We start from the raw sequence: 21,596 nt of genomic DNA, 5'->3' as shown, positions 1-21,596 counted from the left end.
AATCTCATTTTCCTCCCCCTTTCTGTTATGCAGAGAGCCATTCACAGGCGGCTCCCTATGATGATCAGTCACTGTCAGGGGACATACAGGTTGTCAATTGATAATGAAGCACAGTGCTAAGGGCCTTTAGGTTCTCGCTGTCCTAATTACAGCGAGTGTGGACTCCACTCTTGTGTTAACATTTGATTTATGTCCTCTGCCTTGTTAAAAAGCACCAGTGTTAATTGTTTTTAGAGACGAGTGTCAAACCAGAGGAATCAAGCCTCATTAATTAGAGGCTAGCCTATTTACATGTAGTACCCTGTCAAAGCTGAATGCATGTGCTGTGCATGAAACTAAAACTGAGGTCAGCAACGACATAATCAGGTGAGAGACGGACATTTGATACTGTTTTAACGACTAAAAGACTGAATGATGCTTCTCCCCAACGATGCTTTTCCCTGTTCATGTTAAGAGAAAGTTTGTATCTTTATTATGCATAGTTTTTGACAAAACTTGACCTTCACTTACCAACCTTTTTATAGCTTTTTTTTTGGTCTCCCTCTGTGGAGTTTGCTCACTGACTGTCATCACACTTGACTTTAATTAGTCTCTCATGAGAATATTAAGCGATAGTTCAGATCCTTTGAAGTTTGGTTCTGTGAAAAGTTACTCTTTTAAATAACTGAGACCTATCTGTTTAAACAGATAGATCTTTGAATTATCTCAGTTTGGGAAATGGAAGGTAATTCTGACCGGATTGATAAGCTAATAGGACCAACACCAAAGTTGCCATCTTAAGATAACTCTTATCTTAATATTTTTATGGTGGTTCACGTGATTGTATTTATTTATTTTATAAACCTTTACCATGTCATCAGTCTCACATTAAGGAAATATCTTGCTGTGCTGCAACTGTCAGAGACTAGTTGGTTCAAAATTCAAGTCAGCCTCTGCAGCTCAAACGAGGAAGTTGAAAACCCCTGCTGCAAAACGTTTCAAGACACTTTGGAGACTCCCTCACAAATGTTGTTTGCCAACTATTCGCCAACAGTTGCAGCCCAGTGAGATTATTTATTATTTCCATTGGCGCCTATGGTTATAGGGACAGCAGCAGCTGACTGTAATACTGGGGCACTTTGCTTGGAACATTATATTTCTGCAAGAATAACTGTGCAATGTGAAATTAACAGCCATGTAAGGGTTTTTGAGTTGTTTTAAGACAGTAGTAATCCGCTTTAATCTCTGCCATGTTTGCACAAGATCAATCCTGTCAGAAATAAACATTTTCTCCAAACTGAAGTCACTGAAGAGCTATCTACAACAGGTCAAATAATAAATATCCCATTTCCACAGAAGCCCACTTCAAAAGATCTGAACTATCCCTTTAGGTCTTGGATACCAGTTACTTTTAGTAAAGGGTAAACTAACCCTAACCCTAACTAAAAAAATATTTTTGTGCAAAATGTCTGATTATGAGCCTTTTAATACTATAAAATCAGAATATCTATTAAATTCTTTTTACATTTATTCCTACTCAGTTTGAACATGCAGTTGATTTCTTGGACTACCAAAATAGTGTGTATCATTTCCTGAAATGTTCAAAATAAATCTAATCCAATCCCTTTGGAGTTTTACATCATCTCCGTGCTCTTCAGCGAGCCACATTACATAGGCTCCCTCTCCTGGGCATGAAGCTGTAAGATGACAGTATGCCGATGGGAGGCCACTGTGCAATAGACCTACGACTGTGATGTAGCTACTGAGCTGTTCAAATAAAATCTGCTGGATGTATAAACTGTTTCCTTACCAAAGTCTAACAAAAGGAAATCAGGCTTATATATTTCAAGGTCCCCAAGGGCAGAAGCAGATAAACCCAGTTTAGAGGAGAAGCTCGGCACTGTAAAATTCAAGCAAAATTGCGAGGTGGCTGAAGAGTCATAAAAATCACATCTTGTGTATCTGGCACTGAATCTGTCAACAGATTTTTAAGATGGCTTGTTTTTGCTTTCTTTGATGCTTACAAATAGATATAAAATATAGGAAAGAGAGCCAACTTGGCATGTAAGGTGGTTGTTATCGAGAACCATCTGAGAAAGCCGTCCTTGCAAATTGTTTGGAAAAGTGCAGATGCTTTCAAAAATGCTTCACAGGTGATTGAAAGAACCATCTGTCTGTTACTGTTCATCATGCTTTTAGCCTCAAGTCATCAGGTCTGTGGAGAGAAGTGAACACGTTTTCCATTAAAAAAAAAGCTTTCAGCGATGTCCTTTGCCCTTCTTAGCCTACTCTTTAGTTCTGACATAACCAACGCCATGGCAGCACGCTATTGTTAACTGTCGTCCCACCTAAAGCCCAGCGGTGGCTCCCAGAATTGGCTGATAATTGATTTTAGCCGCTATGCCTCAGCTCGGCCACAAACACACAGCTCAGACACAGGCGGGATGGATTCTCCTGTGAAATAAAGGGGAAAGGAGAGCCGAGAAATGAGCGGGGATCAAATCAGGAAGCATTTTTGCCACAGTTGCAGGCATCCAGTTTTAAGGAAGAACAAAGCAAAACTGTGAGTAAGCAGAAACTGACAGAGGCAAACTTTTAACTAAAATGCTACAATATGTAACCTTAAACACATCTTACAAAACAGCGCAACACTATGACTGAATGCACAAGATCTTTATTTTAAACTTTGACATGCGAGGCTGTGGGGGATATGCATCTCTTCAAGGAGTGCTACTTTCATTTTTTTCTGTTTGTGGTATAAATAACAACAATAAAGACATCATCCTTCTTTCTGTCATACAGAGCTAAATCTCAATCATTTCAGACTCCACACAGCTGTGCCTTGTTGCAGTTATTGTGCTGTTTGGACATTGTCTGCTCAGGAGATGGATTTTCTTTTTTTTATTGAAAACAACAAACGTTTCACGTTCAGACAAGTTTATTTTTTATTTAACAGATTTAAAGTTTTCAAATCGAGGTCAGTAAATGTTGTCCAGAGGTATATTTGAGAAAATGTGGAACAGCACATCTTTGGAGATAAATTCAAAGCACAAGATGATTGTTGTTTTTTATGTTAACCTGCAAGACTCAGAGAAGATGTTATCTTTGTCTCTTTTTGTTGTAAGCTCAGAAGGTTTGGACACTTCATCAAGTAAACAAGCATTAAATGTGTTGAACTAGTAATCTCACAGTTTGACTTTTTACTTTCAACTACAAAATGAATGAAAGCTGAGAGCTGAAATCTGCTGAAGAAGCTGAAATTAAGTTGTTAAAGCTCAAATAATCAGAAGAAAAACTCAAATTCACAAAGCTAAAGATTAACACCAGTGAAACAGCAGCTACAAGCTAAAATTATCAAAACAAAATCTAACAAACCAGCAGCTAAAGGCTAAATTTAGTAAAACAGTAGAAACATTCTAAAACCAGCAGAACAGTAGCGAAAAGCTAAAATTAGCTGAACAAAAGCAAAACATAGTAAAACAATAACTAACACTTGCAACTATAAAAACAGTAGCTAAATGCTAAACCAGCAGAACTGTATCATAAAGCTAAAAGTAGCAAAATAGTAGCTAAAAGTTACATTTAGCAGAACAGTAACTAAAAGCCCCAACTATCAATATGGTAGGTAAATGTTAAAACCAGCAGAACAGCAGCTAAAGGCTAAAACTGATGTAAGTATGATAAAAAGGATTTGAAATAGCACAAAGTGTTTAATGATTTAAAGGAATCTTGGTTGTTTTTTTTATGATAAAACAATGTGAATAAAGTTAAATAACTTTAAAAGTATAAAAGTTACAGAAAGAAAATAAAGATTCACAAGAAACTATAAAACAGGAAAAGCAATAGTGTGAATGCTGACTCTTTATTTACTGTGTGAACGCTGAGTCAGCATTTACACAGTAAATCTTCTAACTTCTATGTGGCTCTACATGCATCAAGAAAAGTGGAAGGTTTATTTTTAAAACATGTAATGAAATTAATCCACTGACTGCTTCCCAGTTCTGGTCCAGTGTGGCTGGTTTTCATCAAAAGGATTGCTGACAAAAAGTTTAATTACAGAGATACGCAGGTTTCTGACTCTGCTATTGTGGGGGGAGACTCATGCAAGAAAAAGGAGAAGTAAAGGATCCCCTGAACAACTTAATCCCTGACATAATCCCTAACTTTAATTTAGCCAAATTCATGTTCTCACAAATAAAGCCACACAGGAACCAGAGCTGTTTGAGTCAGCGTTATGCAGAGGGAGATGGGGAGTGTGTATAAGTGTGTTAAATGTAATTACTTTTTGTGTCACAGTTCTACATGTCCTTCATACTGATGTCTCTGCTTTTGTGTCTTGAAAAGAAAAACCCACAGCCGTACCTAGTTTCTACCAAATCTCTTCAAATGAGCAAGATCCAACAATTACAGGACATGAGAACACAATAACGGGTTCTATGCTGCACACACTGTGGGCTCACTTCATTTTTTACTCGGGCTGTTTGCAGGAACCTTTGTTCTGCTGAGACTGATTATTCCTGCTTTCATGAATAAACCATTTGACAGAATATTATGTGGGGTTACTCCTTTCAGACAGATCTGTTCACATATAAAACAGGTTCGGTTTCAGAAGCGAAAAGAACCTGGTGAAGTCATACATTTTTCACTCAGCAAGCTGCAACTCCAAAAGGAGGAAGATGATTTTTTTTAAAAAAATTAAAAAAAACATGTTTATGTGCACCCAGAAGGTTGGACATTTCTGATATTAGGTTTTCATCTTTTAACAGTTCAGACTGCTAAAGTAAAAAAAAAAATAAAGTGACAAAGGATTGAGCAACTTGTAAATTGTTCTTACAGTCAATGATTTTTAGTTCAGGAAACAATGAAGCTTCTTGTCGACTTGGATGCACGTTTAGGGTCATTATTGCTGTAGAAGACATTCTCTTTTCCTCTTTTTGCTCCACATCATGCATACAGTTAGTTCATTTTCATGTATTTAACACAATTTCAAAGGATGATAAATTTACCCCACTTTTCAGCTCTTTTATTAAACTATGTAACATTTTTACTGCAGCACAAATCTGCACACTGTGGCCAAAAAGTCCTTTTCTTCAAAATTCATCAGACAAGACTACAAGACATATTTCCAGAAAGCATCAGGCTTTTTCATATTTGCAAATTGAATTAGGGTTTTTTAAAGTGAGAAAGACTCTTCTAGTAAATAATAATTCATATTAGTGTCGTTTCGCTCTAATGATTTTAATGAAACTTCAAGATCTTAATTACTCAACCATTTTTAAATGATTGATACCCTTGATATGCTAATATGAGAACTGTTTTTTGAAAAGTAAATTTCTATTTTTTTTATGCATCCTAGATTTCCTGATTTAAATGCCACATTGTCAGTGTTCAATGTGATATATTAAATAAATAAAGTGTTATGTGTTTTGTAATATATTTTTAAATTAGAATGATTGATTGATGATTCTAGCAAATAATACAGGGTGGGGGGAAAAAAGAGAACAATAAAAAGTTGAGACAGGCTGTAAAATTAGCTTTTTCAGCTTTAATGGTGCCAGCAGTTTTCCTTTCACCCAATCCAGAGGGGGAAAAGTCAACTAGGCACTCACCTCACCTCATAAAATTTAATTACTGCGAGTGCAGAGTCGTAACTGAAAGCAACTGTGCCGAGTGTTTTAACGCTCAGCCACCGGACAGTAAAAAGAAAGTGTTCTAATGAAGCGGATTTTACGAGTCAGTCAATAGAAAACATAAAAGAGAGAGGTCCAAAAATAGGATTGTGAAGATTTATGCCTTATTCTAAAGACAGAATTACACCGGATTCACCACAAGCAATAATTAAAGGCCGAGCAGTCCTTGAAGGAATGCATATCACCCGCAGCCGTAAGGTTTACCTACTGAGATAATACAAAGTTTCTAACAATATTTCTTAACCAGCCTTTCCGTCACTGCCGTCTCTACATCCCACTAATAACGTTTACCTGAAGTAGAGAATCTGAATTTATGTGGAAATCCATCCCAAGAGCTGAAGGACTTTGCTGAAATTTGTTGAAGAAGCTGAAACTGAGTGCTTGAAGTTAAAAGAAACAGAACATTTAAAAAATGCAAAAATCTAAAAACAGGAAAACTCCAGCTAAAAGCCTCTAGCTAGAAGTCCCAAAAGGCTTCCTAGATGCTACAAAGTAGCAAAATTTTTGCTAAAAGTAGAAAAAAGGATAGCTAGAAGCTTAAATTACCAAAACTGTAGCTAAAAATATCAAAAGCTAAAATTTTTCAACCCCAACACACTCTGAGCACTACAGACTGTGTGAAAACTTTATTTAAAACTTTGGCATTACCAGGTAGATTCAACCCTGTCTGCCTGTTAGCAAAATGTTTCATGAACCACTGGACAAGTTTTATTGAAACTCTCAGAAAGTAAACATCTATAATAATGGCTGTCACAACTAGTCAACCTTAGAAAACACAATAATGGCCATAACTCTGTCAATATCCCAAATATTGAGCTAAAATTTGCTGTGTTTATAGCTGAAAGTAATCCTCAGTACATACTGCAAATGCTAGGCGATAAAAGAAGATTTTTGTTTAAAACGTGGGTCTGAAAGGTGGTGGGCAGTATTCATTTTGTCTAGGAATGCCATTTTCATTTAAAAATCTGTCTCCAATAAGTTTTAGTTGACAGAGATAAGATGTCAGGTCAGTTTAATATTTCCTGCCTTTTTTTATTTGCAGGGTTACGATGACGGATACGGCGGAGAATATGATGACGAGAATTACGAAGCCTATGAAGATGAGTACAGCGGTCAGTCCAAGAGGTAATGTTAAAACAGACGTGCAGTGTACAGGGTGTGGAAGGTCAGGGCTGTATGGTTCATCGCTGGTGCAGATACATTTCAATGGAGATACCGCACAAAGACCAAGCTTAATATTCAGTAGCTGTGCCAGATAGCTCTCCTGTTTATTAAAAACACATCAGTGAGCAACATGAGCAACACAAACACAGCAGTAAATCCCATACTCACCATCTTGATGCTGGAAATTCTCAACGGAGCACCAAATGTGTAATTAATCCACAGCTGAAAATGGTCTTAAACAAATGTTTTATTTGCACATCCCTGAGCTAAAGTTTCTAAACCTTACAGAGCCCATCTGCTGTAGGATTATGGCGTCATTCTGTGGAGTAGAACCACACATTTAGGAGCTGTTTTTTAAAGATTTGCATCTTCAGAAGGGGCCATTGGGTTTGGGATTAACTGGTATTAACACTGTAGATAACTATGATTCCGGTTTTGTTTTTCATTTTTATGCAAACTTTGTAATTTCTTTTTTTTTCCATTTTGCTCATTACTTTAAGTAAAGGTTTTGTCCTGTTTGTTTAGCCTTTCAGAATATTATGAATATGGCCACGGAACCAGTGATGAATCCTACAACAACTATGGTAAGTTCGGTCTTTTGTGCCCTCAGAGGGACTTACAATACCAAAAAAAATGAGTCACTCTCGTTTTCACGTCATCCTTTCGTAATAGCATGTGTTGAATCTAGATAAAATGCAACATAAGGCCACTGTTAAATCTGAAAAAATGTGTTGATTATTTAATTAGTCCATCTATAACACTGATTTGGATACTTCATAGCTGATTAATTAAGTCCTTTATCAAGCAACATGTACCTCACTTCTAAATCTATCAGGACTAATCAAAAATAAAATACGAGTTTGCTGCTGCCCCACGCACTCTCTAGGAAAAGGCTGGACAAAATCAGCACAGTTGTTTTTGTAAAAAAAAAAAAAGAATAAAAACAACAGTAATTTTTTTACTATTATTGCAGGTAATTAACCACATTCATCAGCACTGTGTAGGATTTTAAAAGCATCCACGTTGCCTGGCTGCTGCTGCACTGTTATTTAAAAGATGCTTAACAGCCATGAGACAAAGAGAAAAACCCTGCAGTTACAGCCCACTTCCTGACCCAAGGAGCCGCTGCCGCATGCATCACCCCTCCTACCTGCCTGGCTGCAAACTAAAAACCGTGAATGTGCCAGTGGAAGCTCGTGGGGCTAACTGGTCGGTACCTGTAGTGAAGCTGTTTTGCCTTTTGGGTACGTGCCCTCAAAGGCTTATTTTCAGAAAGCTGTTTCTCGCCTCTTCTGCGTGCACATGAATCAATCTTGGATGTATCTCCAAACCACCAGCTGTCTGGACATATTTTTAAGATATGTATTTATTTTTATAAAGGAGGTCAGTGATTTTCAAAGTAATGCATTCGGAGCTTCGACAGGAGGAGCTTTAATGTAAGCAAGAAAAAATCTCAGAAGTTGAGGTGTGAGGTGCCGTGATAGCAGCGCTAAGGTGGTTGCCATTGCAGGTTTGCAGGTTCATTAATTTTCGGCACGATGAATTGGGCTCTGAGGTGTTGAGGTTGAATCAATCCAAAACCATGGGAGCAATGATTTCATTTTCTGCTTCATAAAAACATTCTTGTTTGGAAGCGGCACAATGTGCATTGTAAGGTGGGCATCTTTATGCATTTTGGCTTAAAGCAAGGAAGTACAAACAGTCTAATCCAGGGGTCTTCAATTAAAATTCAACGGGGTCCGCCTAAAGAAATGTTTTTCTAGCAAAAGTCCAGAATATATAAATATTTAAATTCTCTTTTGGTGACAGCCATGCCAGTTTTCCTCACTCACAATATTGTCTTTTCAGGCCTGTGCCTCTCTGTGGGCTGGCAGCTTCTGTCTGCAGAGAGAAGCACAGAGAAACCAGATGTGGGATTTAATGGAAATGCTAGAAAAACTGCACCACCTGAAATAAAAATGCAGATAATGTCGTGCTGCCTAGAAAGAATTACTGTAAACTGTAGAAAAGCCAAACCACATAAATTAAGTTACTGTAAATACAGGGAAGACTGGGCCACTAAAAAGAAAAATGCATATACATTATTAATTATTTTATTTTGCTGAAATTTAACAGCCAATCTGGGTTCAGATAAGACTTCATTTGGGTCTAGATTCAGACCACGGTCCATCATTTGGGGACCCCCTAGTCATATCTCAGAACTGACTTTACAAAATTATTCTCCAGCAGTTCCTGAAATATAATTTACAACCTCCGATTTTTTTGTCATTGGTGAAATGCACTGTGAAAGGACTGAATATAATACTTCTGCTGCATGACACGGAGTTTCTTACCACGGTGATTTCTACGATGTGTTTTTAATCTATTTTTGCAGAGGAAGAATGGACGAGTGCCCGACCCGGTCTCAAAGCTCCGGCTTTACGGCTGACAAGAGGCGGCTACAGAAAACACCCTTATGGTAGATACTGAAGGTGCTCCAGATTTGTGACCTGCAATTCTCTTTATAACTTTTTGTCCTCTGAATTTTTCATAAAATGCTGTAACTTTCACTTTTTTGCTCATCAGCTTTAAAGAAAATGATGGAAAAAGAAGAAAAAAAACCCATAAACCTTACTGTATCATTCTGATGTGTTATTTCATACGGGACTGAGTCTTTTCTTTTTTTAACATAAAAATACCTATCCATATAAAAGACGTTTGTGCTTAAAATTAGCTGTTTAAATATTTTCTATCCTCCCCTAAAACACTGGTTTCAGAATCTTGACATCACTCTGCAGATTTATTCTCACAGGTTCTGTTTGTTGTTGTGACAGATCGGTTTCCATTTATTGCCTTTACAGCAGTGATAATTATGGGTTTGCAGGCCTACTCCTGCTCTTTGTGTTGAGTTTGACAGTTACACTCAATCATTGTGTAACTTGCTTGAAAAGCAGAGGTAACTTTAGCCTCCTACACTTCGGCACCTTGTTCTGTTCGCTGTGCATGCAGCATCATTAAAATAGTCAGAGAGAGTAGTTAAAAAAAACACAAACTTCATCACATTTTTTTTTAAGAATGCTGTGAAACATCCCATAATGTTGTGACAGTTGTCAACAATGGTGCACAAAAGAAGCAAGGCTGTGAAATAAGAAAAAAAAAGAAGTTAAAAAACATAATACCACATATAACATCCAGCATAAACTGCTCCATGATGACACTGAATTGTTTGGTTCAACCTGCTTCACTGGAACATGTCGTGGTGTTGCTGTCTCTCATCCCTCAACGGGACCATTTAGTTGCGAAATAAGCCGAGCACTCACAGAGTGCCATTCATGTGAGCTAAATCCAGAATGTGCTGCATGTATATTGTCAAACTTTACGTAAATGTCATAATGACCTAAAAATGTAACCTCAGAGGCTGAGAAATCCCCTTCTCTGTATCACTATGGCCCTGTTCACACCTTCCTCTTATCGGTTTTGGATGATTCAATTGCAAGTGGTCAGCTCTGGCTGATGGTGTTCACACCTGGTTGTTTAAATAGATACCCCAAATCATCTTTTTTTTTTTGCTATCAGATGACAGTTGCCCATGCTGTATGCAGATACACACAGAGGGCTGTCAGCTGAGCAACAAACAGAAGCACCAACAGGTCTGCTGATGCTACATTTTAGCTCATTAGTGTGTACTTTGACTTGTGTAAAACAGGCTTTCAGTTGAGATTATGTAAAATGTCCCACAAATACTGCTTAACTTTGAATTTGTCAAAGATTAAATCAACAAAGCTACAAAGCAAGTTTTGTGACTTGAAATAGTAAAAAAGTATTTAGCCTCTAAAACAATTTATTGATTGACGTTGCCATGGGTTTAAAGTGAATTAAAAAGGATTCTTGACTTCTTTATTCTTTTTATGTTTTAAAGATTTGAATATATTTTTGAACCAGAACTATTTGGTTATTGTGCTTATTTGACTAATTTTTTAAATCATAAGACAATTGTAAAATTCAGCCTGATTTCCAAGGCTTTTTTCCTGTTTTTTGAAACAGTTTTGTGGAAAATATGCCTCTTATAAACCAATACTGATCTGCAGACACTCTGCTTCCTTAATGATTTCAGCTGTTGCTTGATTTGCAAAAGCCATTTCCATGGTAACACACCTCCAGACAACCACACTTTGCCCCGAACAGAAATAACACGGTAGACTCCATTAAACGCAACAAATGGAAACCAATCCTTGAAGAATTGAAGACCTGAATGTGTTGAGATGAGCTACAAATTTCTCTCAAAGATGTTTAATGCTCAGAACTCTTAATTATATCCCAAGTTTTCCAATAAATGACTGCTTTATAAAACATGACTGATACAGGAAAAAAAAAAAAAAACTTTGGTTATGTTGTGATTTTAAATAACAATAAATGATGTGAGATTGTGATTGTGCAAAAACACATTTTGCTTGGATTAAAAGCAGTCACTAATGCACAGTATGTAATTTATAATATGTGCTTTGTTCTGTGTGTATTCTGTATTTGTACATAAAGCATTTAATAAAAATATCATAAACCTCAAACTGTGAAAGCCTTAATAAATAACAGCTGAGCGTTAAATAGGTTTTTTTATACAATTTGTTAAACTTTTATCTAAACGTTCATATTTGCTCACAATCAACAAATAATACGTTTCATAAAGGAAACGGTCCCCAAATGAATCATTTTTAAATTAATCTATATTTGTGCTCTATTATTACTGAACATTTCATCACTGTTTAGAAGCTAATAAACTCTTTTCTTTCAAGTGTTGCACCATAAACAGATATTGATTCACTGACATTGTTTTTGGAGTTTTACAGAGGTAAGAACTCCTCACACATTTCCAATAAAATGCCTTAAATATGCTCAGCACTCAAAGCTGGCACAAAGTGGCTTTAAATATTGGTCTTCACCCTCTGATAGTGTGTTTATTAGCTGTAATCTGCAACTTTTCAATGTTCCTGCTAACCTCTTTTTTGCATTTCTTGTCATTCACCCTGAATAAGCTGTATTTGCTCTGCAGTTTCCCGTGTTAAAAACACGAACGCCCAAGTCTATTCAGCGATTTGAATTCTCTTTTGTGATTAGCACAGCTGCAGCCCGACTCTGATTAAGCGTGTAAATCATGGGACTGAAAGGAAGACTAAACACTAAGCAGGTAACCCTAATCCTAATCCTAATTTAATCATCGAATGCTAACTTCCACTTAAAAAAAAAAGTAAACCTGCACGTTTAAACCCCCAAAATAAATGTCCCTCAAGTCTAACTAGATCCTTAAGAAATTCAGCTAAACTGTTATTTTTTAAAAAAAGACTAAATTTCAATAAAAATCTCTAAAATAATGTTCGGCAAACTAAACATCACCTTAATGAAATAAACAAAATTCTCATAAAATGTCTTTTTGTTGACCTAGAATTGGTTTACTTTTTTTTCACAGTGATAAATGTAATTTGTGTTTGTACAGTAGAAATACGTAGATTTGTTACACCGCATGCAGCCTGTTTGTTTTAACATCAGTGTGTCCATCGTAACAACCATCTTTCCTTTTCTTGTAGGTAATGAAACACACTGCAGTGTGTTGGGTCAAAGCAGAGACGATCGCAGCAGGTGAGTGAAGAAGATTTTTACATCGTCACAGAAAGCTGTGTTTCAAATCACAACTCTGGATCAAACTGGCTGAAATCTCATCTCCTGTGTGTTGATGAGCAAAGTAGACATTCCAGTTTTCAATGATAATCTATAACTCCATAAGATCCAGTAATATTTAGTAATTATTGTCACTTGTTGCCATGAAAGTCAAGTGATCATGTATTTGCCTATGTTTGTCTTTGGATTCAACCTGATTCAAGATGGCGTCACAGTGGTATGACCTTAGTGAACACAAAAATGGCTATTTTTGTGTGGGAATTCTAGTTGTTTTTCTTTGGGGCTCAATGTATGAAACTTTGCATGAGAGATTTGAATATAATTGTCGTCCCAATAAAAGTTGTCTTTATCAGTTGTTGCTGTTAATGCAGGAGTGACAGCTCATTAAAAACAATAAATCAGATTTGTGGTAAAAGTAATAGAAAACAGACCAAAGGCCTTTTGCTAAAACTGCAACACAATCAGGAATAAAAGCAGCAGAGCACTGATTTTATATTGCAGCCCTGATAAGAGGCGTGTCTATGCACCACGGCTGGTTAGATTTTAATCTTACAAGCTGAAAAGTGTGAGGAGAAAAGTTTTACTGCACCCTTTCAATTTAACTTTAAATTCAATACAGTGCCGATTCACAAATCAAAGTCATTTCAGGACATTTTGCTTAAAGAGAACCTGCAGTTTCTACTGAGCAAGCATATCTGCCTCAGTTTACGTGACAAAACTGCAAGGAAGGAAAATAAACAAAAGAGAGCTGGTGGACTGCTGTGGCTACTAACCTCATATCAAAAACAATCACTTTATTTTGAAGGAAAATACTGATAAAAACAAAAATATTTGAAATAAGATCCAGAAGGAGTGAGAAAGCCTCTTTACTGATCCCTTTTAAAATATTTCTCATATCAGCTTCCTTGCCTTTTGTTTTATCTTCACCTCTTTTTTTGTTGTTTAATATAGGCCCTTTATTGCGATATTCCACTGTTTAATCATATTGTATCTCTGAATGTGCTTTTTTTTCCTTTCCAAATGTCAACTCAGAGCTCTGCAAATACAGTGAAAGTTAATCCCTGTGGCCAAATACCTGCTGACCTATTCATATTTCATCTCCTTCTACAGACCTTGTTCCAAATGAGCTCTTCTTTTTGAAAATGTATCTCAGGCATAACACCTAAATTGCAATTTTTTGCTGATAATGCACACAAAGATTTATGAGCAAAGCTACCCTGGTAAAAGGCGCATTATCAGTAAACTTATTTTGTTGCGAAATAAATGACGCTGGAGAGAATTTTTCCTTGTAATGGTGCAGGTAGTGGTGACTGTCCAACTGTGACTTACACCCGGGTGTGATAAATCTCTGCACATGTGAATATTTGACGTGCACAACCTAAACAGAAGCAGTGGTGTCAGTAACGGTTCCCCCTAAACAATGTTGTGATCCAGTCGACATCGCAGGAAGAATTTGATATAATGCACCAAACCTTTCAGGAGGGGCACACAGACGCAGTCCTGCACCTACAGCCAAAACCTGATCAGACTCTATGATCCAAATATTTAAACAGAGACATTCCTTTTTCTGTAGAAATGCAGTATGAATGCTGACCGACTGCAGAAATATGCTGAAGAAGCTGAAACTGAGTAGTTAAAGTAAAAAAAAAAGCACAACACTAGCTAAAAGCTAAAAGAAACAGAACAATAGAGCTGAAAAGGAGAAAAATGCTAGCTAAAACGTATAAAATCCAGACTAAAACTAAGAGTAACAAAGGGATAGCTAAGAGTAGCAAAACGCTAAAAATATCAGAAAGCTAGATAATCGCAAAGAAGCAAAAAGGCTAGCTCAAAGTAGCAACACCTTAGCTAAAAGGTAAAAGTAGCAAAAGGTTATCCTAAAGCTAAAAGTAGCATAAGAAAGATGAAAACAAAGCAGGGCTGAGGCAGATTTTAAACAGAACAATGTTTTGGAGGAAAATGAAGAGATCTCAATGCATTTCCATGGGGAAAATATTTATAAATAAAGGTAATTTTTTTAAAAAGTATAAAATGTTCAATAACCAGCAGTCATAGCGCCCAAATCTCCTGAATGAGCTGAAAGTTTTGCTAAAAGAATGGCTAAAATAGCACAAAATAAGCTGAAGTAGTTAGACTGCATATGGAAAAATACAAAACAGGAAACCAGTGGCGTGAATGCTGAATCAGCATCGGCTCAGTGTGTTTTTACATATAAGGTTCATTATTAAATTCTCAGCAGTTTATTTACTTTTTCTTTTGCTTCCTTCCAGGGCAGAAAGCACAGAAATCACCTTGCAAAGAGCTGAAAATTAGCATCATACATGTTCATCTTCATCAAGGTATGTATTCATGGTTGTCTCATACAACATCATTAAAAAAGGGAAAACACTATAATCCTTTATTGAGTGGGAGAAGAATGGGTACTGAGATTATTGTGTCAGCGTTATGCAAAATAAACAGGATGTTCTCAGTTTGGACTTGAATAGGTTATGTTGTCACAGATTTTTTTCAAGGTTTACAAAGAAGAACATTATTGAAAATAGAACTGAGCCACCATATAACAATGAGCTCTTTATTCGATACATTTTGAGAAAAATAAAGGGAAAAAACAGCTTAGAAAGCATTCAGGAAGTTTAGACTACACAAATTGAAATTCCTGTTTGATAAAAAAAATAAAGACTGATATAAGTAAAGAAGTTACAAAATTGGCAAAACCAAAATGAATCCTAATTTAATATTTTAGTTCCCTTTTTTGAAGTCTTTGTAGATGAAAGTTTCTTTTGCGATTTGTTTCTTAAAGCTGTAGCGCGCGTATTATTGTTTTTAATTTGCACCTATGAGTTGGAAACGCTCTGCGTCTCTGGAAACTGTGCATGCCAAGAGCGCTCTCTGATTCATCTTCATAACAAACCCGCCGCCAAATCCAAACCAGCCAAAAGCGGAAGGCTCACAGCCTGCCATCAATGTTGATGGATTTCTCAAACTGAATCCCACTAATGAAACTCCTCCGACATTCAAATTACAAAGAGGATTTGGAAAGAAATAAAAAAGCATTATTCCTCTTTTTTGTTTTGTTTGATTGTTTTGCACAAAGAATATAGTCAAAATTGCTTAATGTCTTTGCAGCTGCCTTCACAGCTCTTTGCCATTAATCCACGCTTGGATTCCCTGTGATTCTTGTCCATTAGGCAGGACTGGGCTGCAGCCTCGGGCACAATAAAATACTGACAGCTGTTTGTTTTGTTGGCTTGCCAAGCTTCATACCTTTGGCAACACTATTTAGAAGCCACAGCACACTTAATAACATGCACACTAATCTAGTTAGTAATACTACCCTCGTGTGCATCTCTCTTTGTGAAGAAGTATTCATAATCTGTTTTTATAGCGGGCAGAGGTGAAGCTGGACGTCAAGAGATAATCAAATGTGAAACATGAGGGAAAAGCCTGAGAAACGACCCACAGGTAAGGAGGTTATTCTGCTCTGTTAGAATAATCATTGTTTACTTTAACTTCATTTTACCCATCATACAAAAAGAACAAATGGGAACCTTTTCTGTGACAAATATCCCTGTTTTCTGACACTTTTACTTCTAATGTATCAAAATGAATTTACAGCTGTAGACTATAAATTCCAATTAAAACATCAAATCTCAATAAAATCTTTCTATCGATCTAAATGCTGATAATTTTCCTTGACAACATTAAACGAAGGCTATAGGAGACATTGTTCTTACTTCCTGATATACATAAACCATAATGTTAAGCATATATTTTAAAACTATTGCCGACATTACAAAAAAAACTTGATCTTTTGATAAAAGGATAAAAATACAAAATAATTTGATAAGAAATGCACTTCTAATGACACTGAAGTCACATCACTGATAGAAAAAAAATGTTGGCACTTTGCTTTTTTTGTAAATATTCTTAAGAGCTTTAAAAGAATCATCCAGCTTGTATTCCCTTCAGTGGGATTTTAAAAAGCTGTCGAAAAAGTCTTTTCAGTGACAAATAATCTTACTTTGCTTCATTTTAGAGCGCCTGAAAATTGTATTATCAGTTGCTATCACAGATACAGTGTACACTTAAGTAAAATATGAGAGCAGTTCTGCATTTAATAAAAAAATAAAAAAATTATGTAAGTATTAAAATATTTTGTTTTGACCTCCGTGGTAATGTTCTGACAAAAATTTCAGATGTAAATTAACTTAACCTGCTGAGTCAGAGGAAAATGTTTTCAGCATTACTCAGCATTTCAGCAGCACTGTTAGCAGCTTTATTAACTCCTGGTAACAATCGAGAGAATATTTAAAAAACACTACTGGAAATATGTATCTGTTAAAAATATTTTTACTTCTCTTTTACCAAGAAATAGCCAAGACCAGTTCCAATGTCAGTAATAACTGATGTGTAATTGCTTTGATGTAATGTTTGTCCTAAAATAAAAATGATATTACACAGATTTCTGTTGTTTTTCCTTGCCTTTGTTCATGCCTGAGAGAATGGGTTTTCTCAAGATACTCCTGTTTCCTCCCACAGTCCAAAACATACTTATTAGTTTAACTTATGATTCTAAATTAATCATGATTGTTAGCGAGGATGGATGTTTGTCTCATGCGTCCGTCGGTCTTAGTATGGAGTGGAAATCGTTTCAAGGTGGAGGAGAGTCTTTTTATTTGACGTCAGCAAACCTCTGCTGATTGCACAGCTATTCATTGCTCAATGCTACACAATTAAAAATAAGGGTGCAGAAGAAGTACATTTCTGCCCAGGATACAATTCAGACTTATGTACCCTCTAGGGTTGAACTGGAACAATTCTGGTTGAAGTCATTTTTAGACTCTTTGCTGCCAGAGATACAAGATTGTTTCTTAAACGGAACCGGCTGTAAGCGTCCCAATAAGTAGCCACTGCTGAGAGCACAAGAACTGGACCTTTCATGGCGCCACTCCAGTGACAATCCTTTGTACCAATAAAGTTACAATCGGACACTTTTTTCTGAACGTGTCCAACAAAACGTTCTTTTACTGACACACAATGCCAAGTTTCTGTGCTATTATAAAGCCGGAAATCAAGAACAAAGAGATTTTAGGAGCTTTTATAGATTTCCAGCTATTATGAAAAACCATGGAGAGAAAACAGAGGAATCAAAACAAAGGAGCTGTTTATGGTTGTCAAGAAAGGCACGTAATGACTTTATTCATCTCTACTCTGTCTTTGTCTTCTTAAATCACTTTATATCAGGTTAGTCTCAGTTACTATAATATAGAGAAAACAATCTAGCTTACATTTTTAAGTTAAACAGTTGTGTAAGCCATTGTTTGAGCTAGACGTAGTCTTTTATGAATGTGAGGTTGGCGCCTAAGTTTGGGATTTCAACGCGGATGATGTCAAACTTTGACCAAAACAGCTTAAACACTCAAAACGTGTAGGAACACTGTACATGTTAGCATGTAGGGCTACAAGTACAGTGAATTGCACTTTATACTTGTCATCAGTAAGTGTCGAAAAGGGTAGTGTCCAAAAACAAAAAATTCTCACCTTGCTAGTAATAACAGCCATGTTCTCCTTCGTTAGATCACTGAGACGTCTCTTAGCCAATGTTGGGACATCTATTGACATTCAGACTTTTGTACGCCCTCATCTGGTCGGCTGTAAAGGCTGTAATTCCTGACAATATCACATAATTCATAAGTGTATGAAATGTTTTGTAAGAAGAACTAAATTTACTCTTTTGTAAAACAACCAACTTTCCAAATTTAGGCCTTAAAACGACCTGCCTTCATACGATGTGGCAGCCATGTTTGTCCTCCAAGATGGCAGGCGGGTTGTTTGCTGTGATGTCATTGAAAAGACTCTGTAGCTTGCTGCCCACACAACCCCGAGCAGTATGTAGAATATAATGCGATTGAGTGAGTGACTGAAAACTTGCAAGCGAGCGCTGAATCTGACTGAGAACTGAGAAAACTGCTTATTCTCACTGATTAACAGCTTGACAGTGACAACGGAGACCTGCCCTACTTTACTTTGCTTTGTTATCTGTTTTACAGACCAGTGAGAATTAAACATTAGGGTTTTTTTTACAATGCAGAACTGTTTTTATATTCTACCTGTGTCCAAATGCATGTAAACATCATACTCTGTTAAATAAGACGCAAAACCCCTGATTTAGACCAGACGTTGTTTAACTAAATGTATACTCGGGTTCATAATTTGTATGAGAAAATTAGTCATTAAACTGACTTTTTGTGGCTTTGGAGAAGTGCAGTTTTTAGGATGGCAGGTGATAATTTAAGTGTCTGTGTTCATTTGTCTGTCAGCAAAATATTTCATGATCCAAAGTGCAAATTATTGAAATATTCAGAAAGTTATCATTAGATGTTCAGCTACAGGTGACTTCTGAAGTAAATCCAATTCAAAATGGCCTCCACAGCTAGTCGATCTCAACTAACAGAAAAATGTCTTACAGATACTGAGATAGAATTTGGTGTGGTTGTAACTGAGAGTCATCTCCATTACATACTCTGAGCACGAAAAGATTGTGCAAGATTCAGACCTAACTGCTGTGAGCCAACAGTGTGAACCACAGCTTCACGCAGTACAGTGAAAACATAGTCATAAATACTATATATCTCTGAAAAATTGCTTTACTGGTAGTTAAATAAATATAATAATAATCAACAAAAAAAAAACATCAATGGAAATTCTGTTGTGAAAGTTTCAGACAGCAAATAAAAGTATAAATATGAATGATTGAAAGCAGTTTGCACAGCTTGAGCTGATACCAACATATTCTGTGGTCATGTAATGACACCATCTGCTCATGGGTTCAGACTGGCTGTGTTAGAGCGAGGCATCCTCAGATGTGCAGCACTCTGTACCCGCCAATTCTGTCAACGACTGTGAACAAATAAACAATGCCTGCCAAGCCCCACGCTGAGATTCTGATTTTCTTTCATAATTGCACCTATTTGTTTTTAACAAGACAATAAAAGCTCGTTTGGAAAAGGTCTAGGTGAGAGTGAGGAGATCTGTCTCCCTCTATATCCATTTCAAGGACGAGCTGATTGTCTCGGGCTAAAAGCTGCATCTCCAAACAAAATGTCACCCTGGATGTTGGTTGCTTGTTGACAGATTATAACTGGGGGATTCACAAAGAGACAGCCAGTGGATCGAGGGGATTTAACAAACTGCATTTGATGCACATCCAGCCAAAATGTCAGCTACAACAGCTACAAACCAAGGACACAAGTGTCATTTGTCATACAAATCAGAATCAATTCAGAAAGATGATTACATGCTTTTTACATGAACAGAACCACACATATTTGTATTTACAGAAAGAAATAGCTTGGATGAGCAGATCAGTACCACTATCATGAAAGGCTGTTAAATCTACAAGGAACAACCCTAAAATATGACAAAATTCCAAAACTTTAAAAAATCGGATTTTTACTTTTTCCTCAACAAATAACTCAAAGAATAATTTGTTTTTGTTTATGAGCTTCACATGCTGCTGCTTGGTTGAATATTTGAACTTATGATAGCGCTAAGCCAGGCTGCTTACTGTCTGGAGCTTCAGCTTTGGTGCACAAATATGAGTGTTATCAATCTTAACTCTCAGCAAAAGAGCAAATAATTGCATTTCCCCAGAATGTCAAACTATTCCAGTAAATGTTTGCCAATATTATTCAGTTTGCTGTGCTTTTCGGAACAGAATGTGTGTTTATCTTTGCTTTGTTTTTCTTACAGACGTGCTGTTCAGACAGTGGGCTGCCCACCTGGTGAACAATAAAACTTTAAAGTTGTGCAAAAGTTTCTGGATGTTCTGTTTTTCTGTGAAATATTTTTTGGCTCTGACTTGTTCATTTCAGCTGAAATCTACAGTGAAGTCTATGGTGCTTTTGCAGATTTAAAGACACCGCTGGTATTTGAAAAGTGCTTGGATGAAATACCATGGTTTAGTTTTATAATTGTGGTCTTTTTATTGTCCACTGCCCTGATAGGCGAGCAATCATGTAATCTGTAATCTGCTTGCAAAATATTGCATGAACCACCGTACAGATCTGAATGAAACTCTCAGAGAGTAGTCACTGGTTGTATCCTTCTTTAACAGATTAACTCAAGTTATCTCTGAGGTCAACCTTTGCAAACACATAAACAGCTATAACTCAGTCAGTTTCACAGATATTCAGCTAAAGTTTGATGTGATAGTAGCTGAGGGTCATCCCCATTACATACTTTGAGCTCAAACAGATCACAACAATATCATTGTCAAATATTTATCAAATATGATGTATTAAATTTTGAAAGTAAGATTAAATATTCAAACTTCGACTTGATCTTCAAAATAATTAGCCATATGGCACCTCTGCCACTTAAAATGTTTGTTAAATTAACATCTGAACAAATGAACAGAACAACACTGTCAACATGCAGTGAATTATATGTCACACCAAAAGAGAAAAACAGCACAAGGACAGGTTCCTCAGTTTTCTCATTTAAAATTATAACAAAATGAAATAAGACCCTTACTGAACTGTAAGTACACAATTGTTTTAGTTTGGGTTTTTTTATGCAGAGATGATAAATGTCACATTTGGAATATTGGATTCTGTACATTGAGAATAGGGTATGTACATAGTTACTTATACTACTTTTATTATGTATTTTACTCTGTTATATGTATTTTTATTATTATTTTACTTGTATGTATGCTTTGTTTTGTATGTTGTATTGTATTTTATGTAAAGTTTGTGTGTCCCAGGGACTGCAAACAGAAGTTAGCTCTGAGAGCTATAATCTGTTATAAAGCATACTTTCCTTTACTGTACACAGTCCCTTTCAATAAACTAAATAAATCAAATCTTTATTTAAAACTTTGGCATACAATGTGGCAGTCAATATACATCCTTTAAAGTAATATTTGCTTTAGTTTAAAAAACAGAAAATGTTTACGACTGCTGCGTAGCTTAGCCTTGTTGAGAGATGTTGTCATCTGGTGGCTTCTGACTTCCTGTGTCCTTCCCAGTTCTTTAATAAATGGTTCACTTTGTGCTGCCAACATGAACATGTTTGTTCATTAAGTAAGTCGAGCCCACTGCTGGCTTCCTG

General features: G+C 36.4%; 1 protein-coding gene across 4 annotated transcripts in view; it reads left to right on the top strand.

Moving 5' to 3' along the window:
* Positions 1-21,132, top strand: part of khdrbs2 (KH domain containing, RNA binding, signal transduction associated 2) — a 77,038-nt gene extending 55,906 nt beyond the window's left edge. Inside the window, exons 7-13 of one of the 4 annotated variants that reach the window (XR_001808509.3) lie at positions 6,712-6,794; positions 7,359-7,417; positions 9,208-9,291; positions 12,392-12,443; positions 14,753-14,821; positions 15,868-15,944; positions 20,235-21,132. Coding sequence is in view for 2 of the 4 variants with exons in the window: in XM_037973375.1 (XP_037829303.1) it covers positions 6,712-6,794; positions 7,359-7,417; positions 9,208-9,291; positions 12,392-12,443; positions 14,753-14,795 (321 nt within the window). In the remaining 2 variants the exon portion in view is untranslated. Of the gene's footprint in view, positions 1-6,711; positions 6,795-7,358; positions 7,418-9,207; positions 11,220-12,391; positions 12,444-14,752; positions 14,822-15,867; positions 17,669-20,234 lie in introns of those variants that run through there. The other 3 variants (XM_037973375.1, XR_001808510.3, XM_017412844.3) reach the window with 3 other exon arrangements.
* The last annotated feature ends 464 nt before the right edge of the window (positions 21,133-21,596 follow it).

This window comes from Kryptolebias marmoratus, linkage group LG22 (genome assembly GCF_001649575.2).
Source record: "Kryptolebias marmoratus isolate JLee-2015 linkage group LG22, ASM164957v2, whole genome shotgun sequence".
NCBI classification, from domain to species: Eukaryota; Metazoa; Chordata; class Actinopteri; order Cyprinodontiformes; family Rivulidae; genus Kryptolebias; species Kryptolebias marmoratus.
This window is presented reverse-complemented; position numbering and strand designations above follow the sequence as displayed.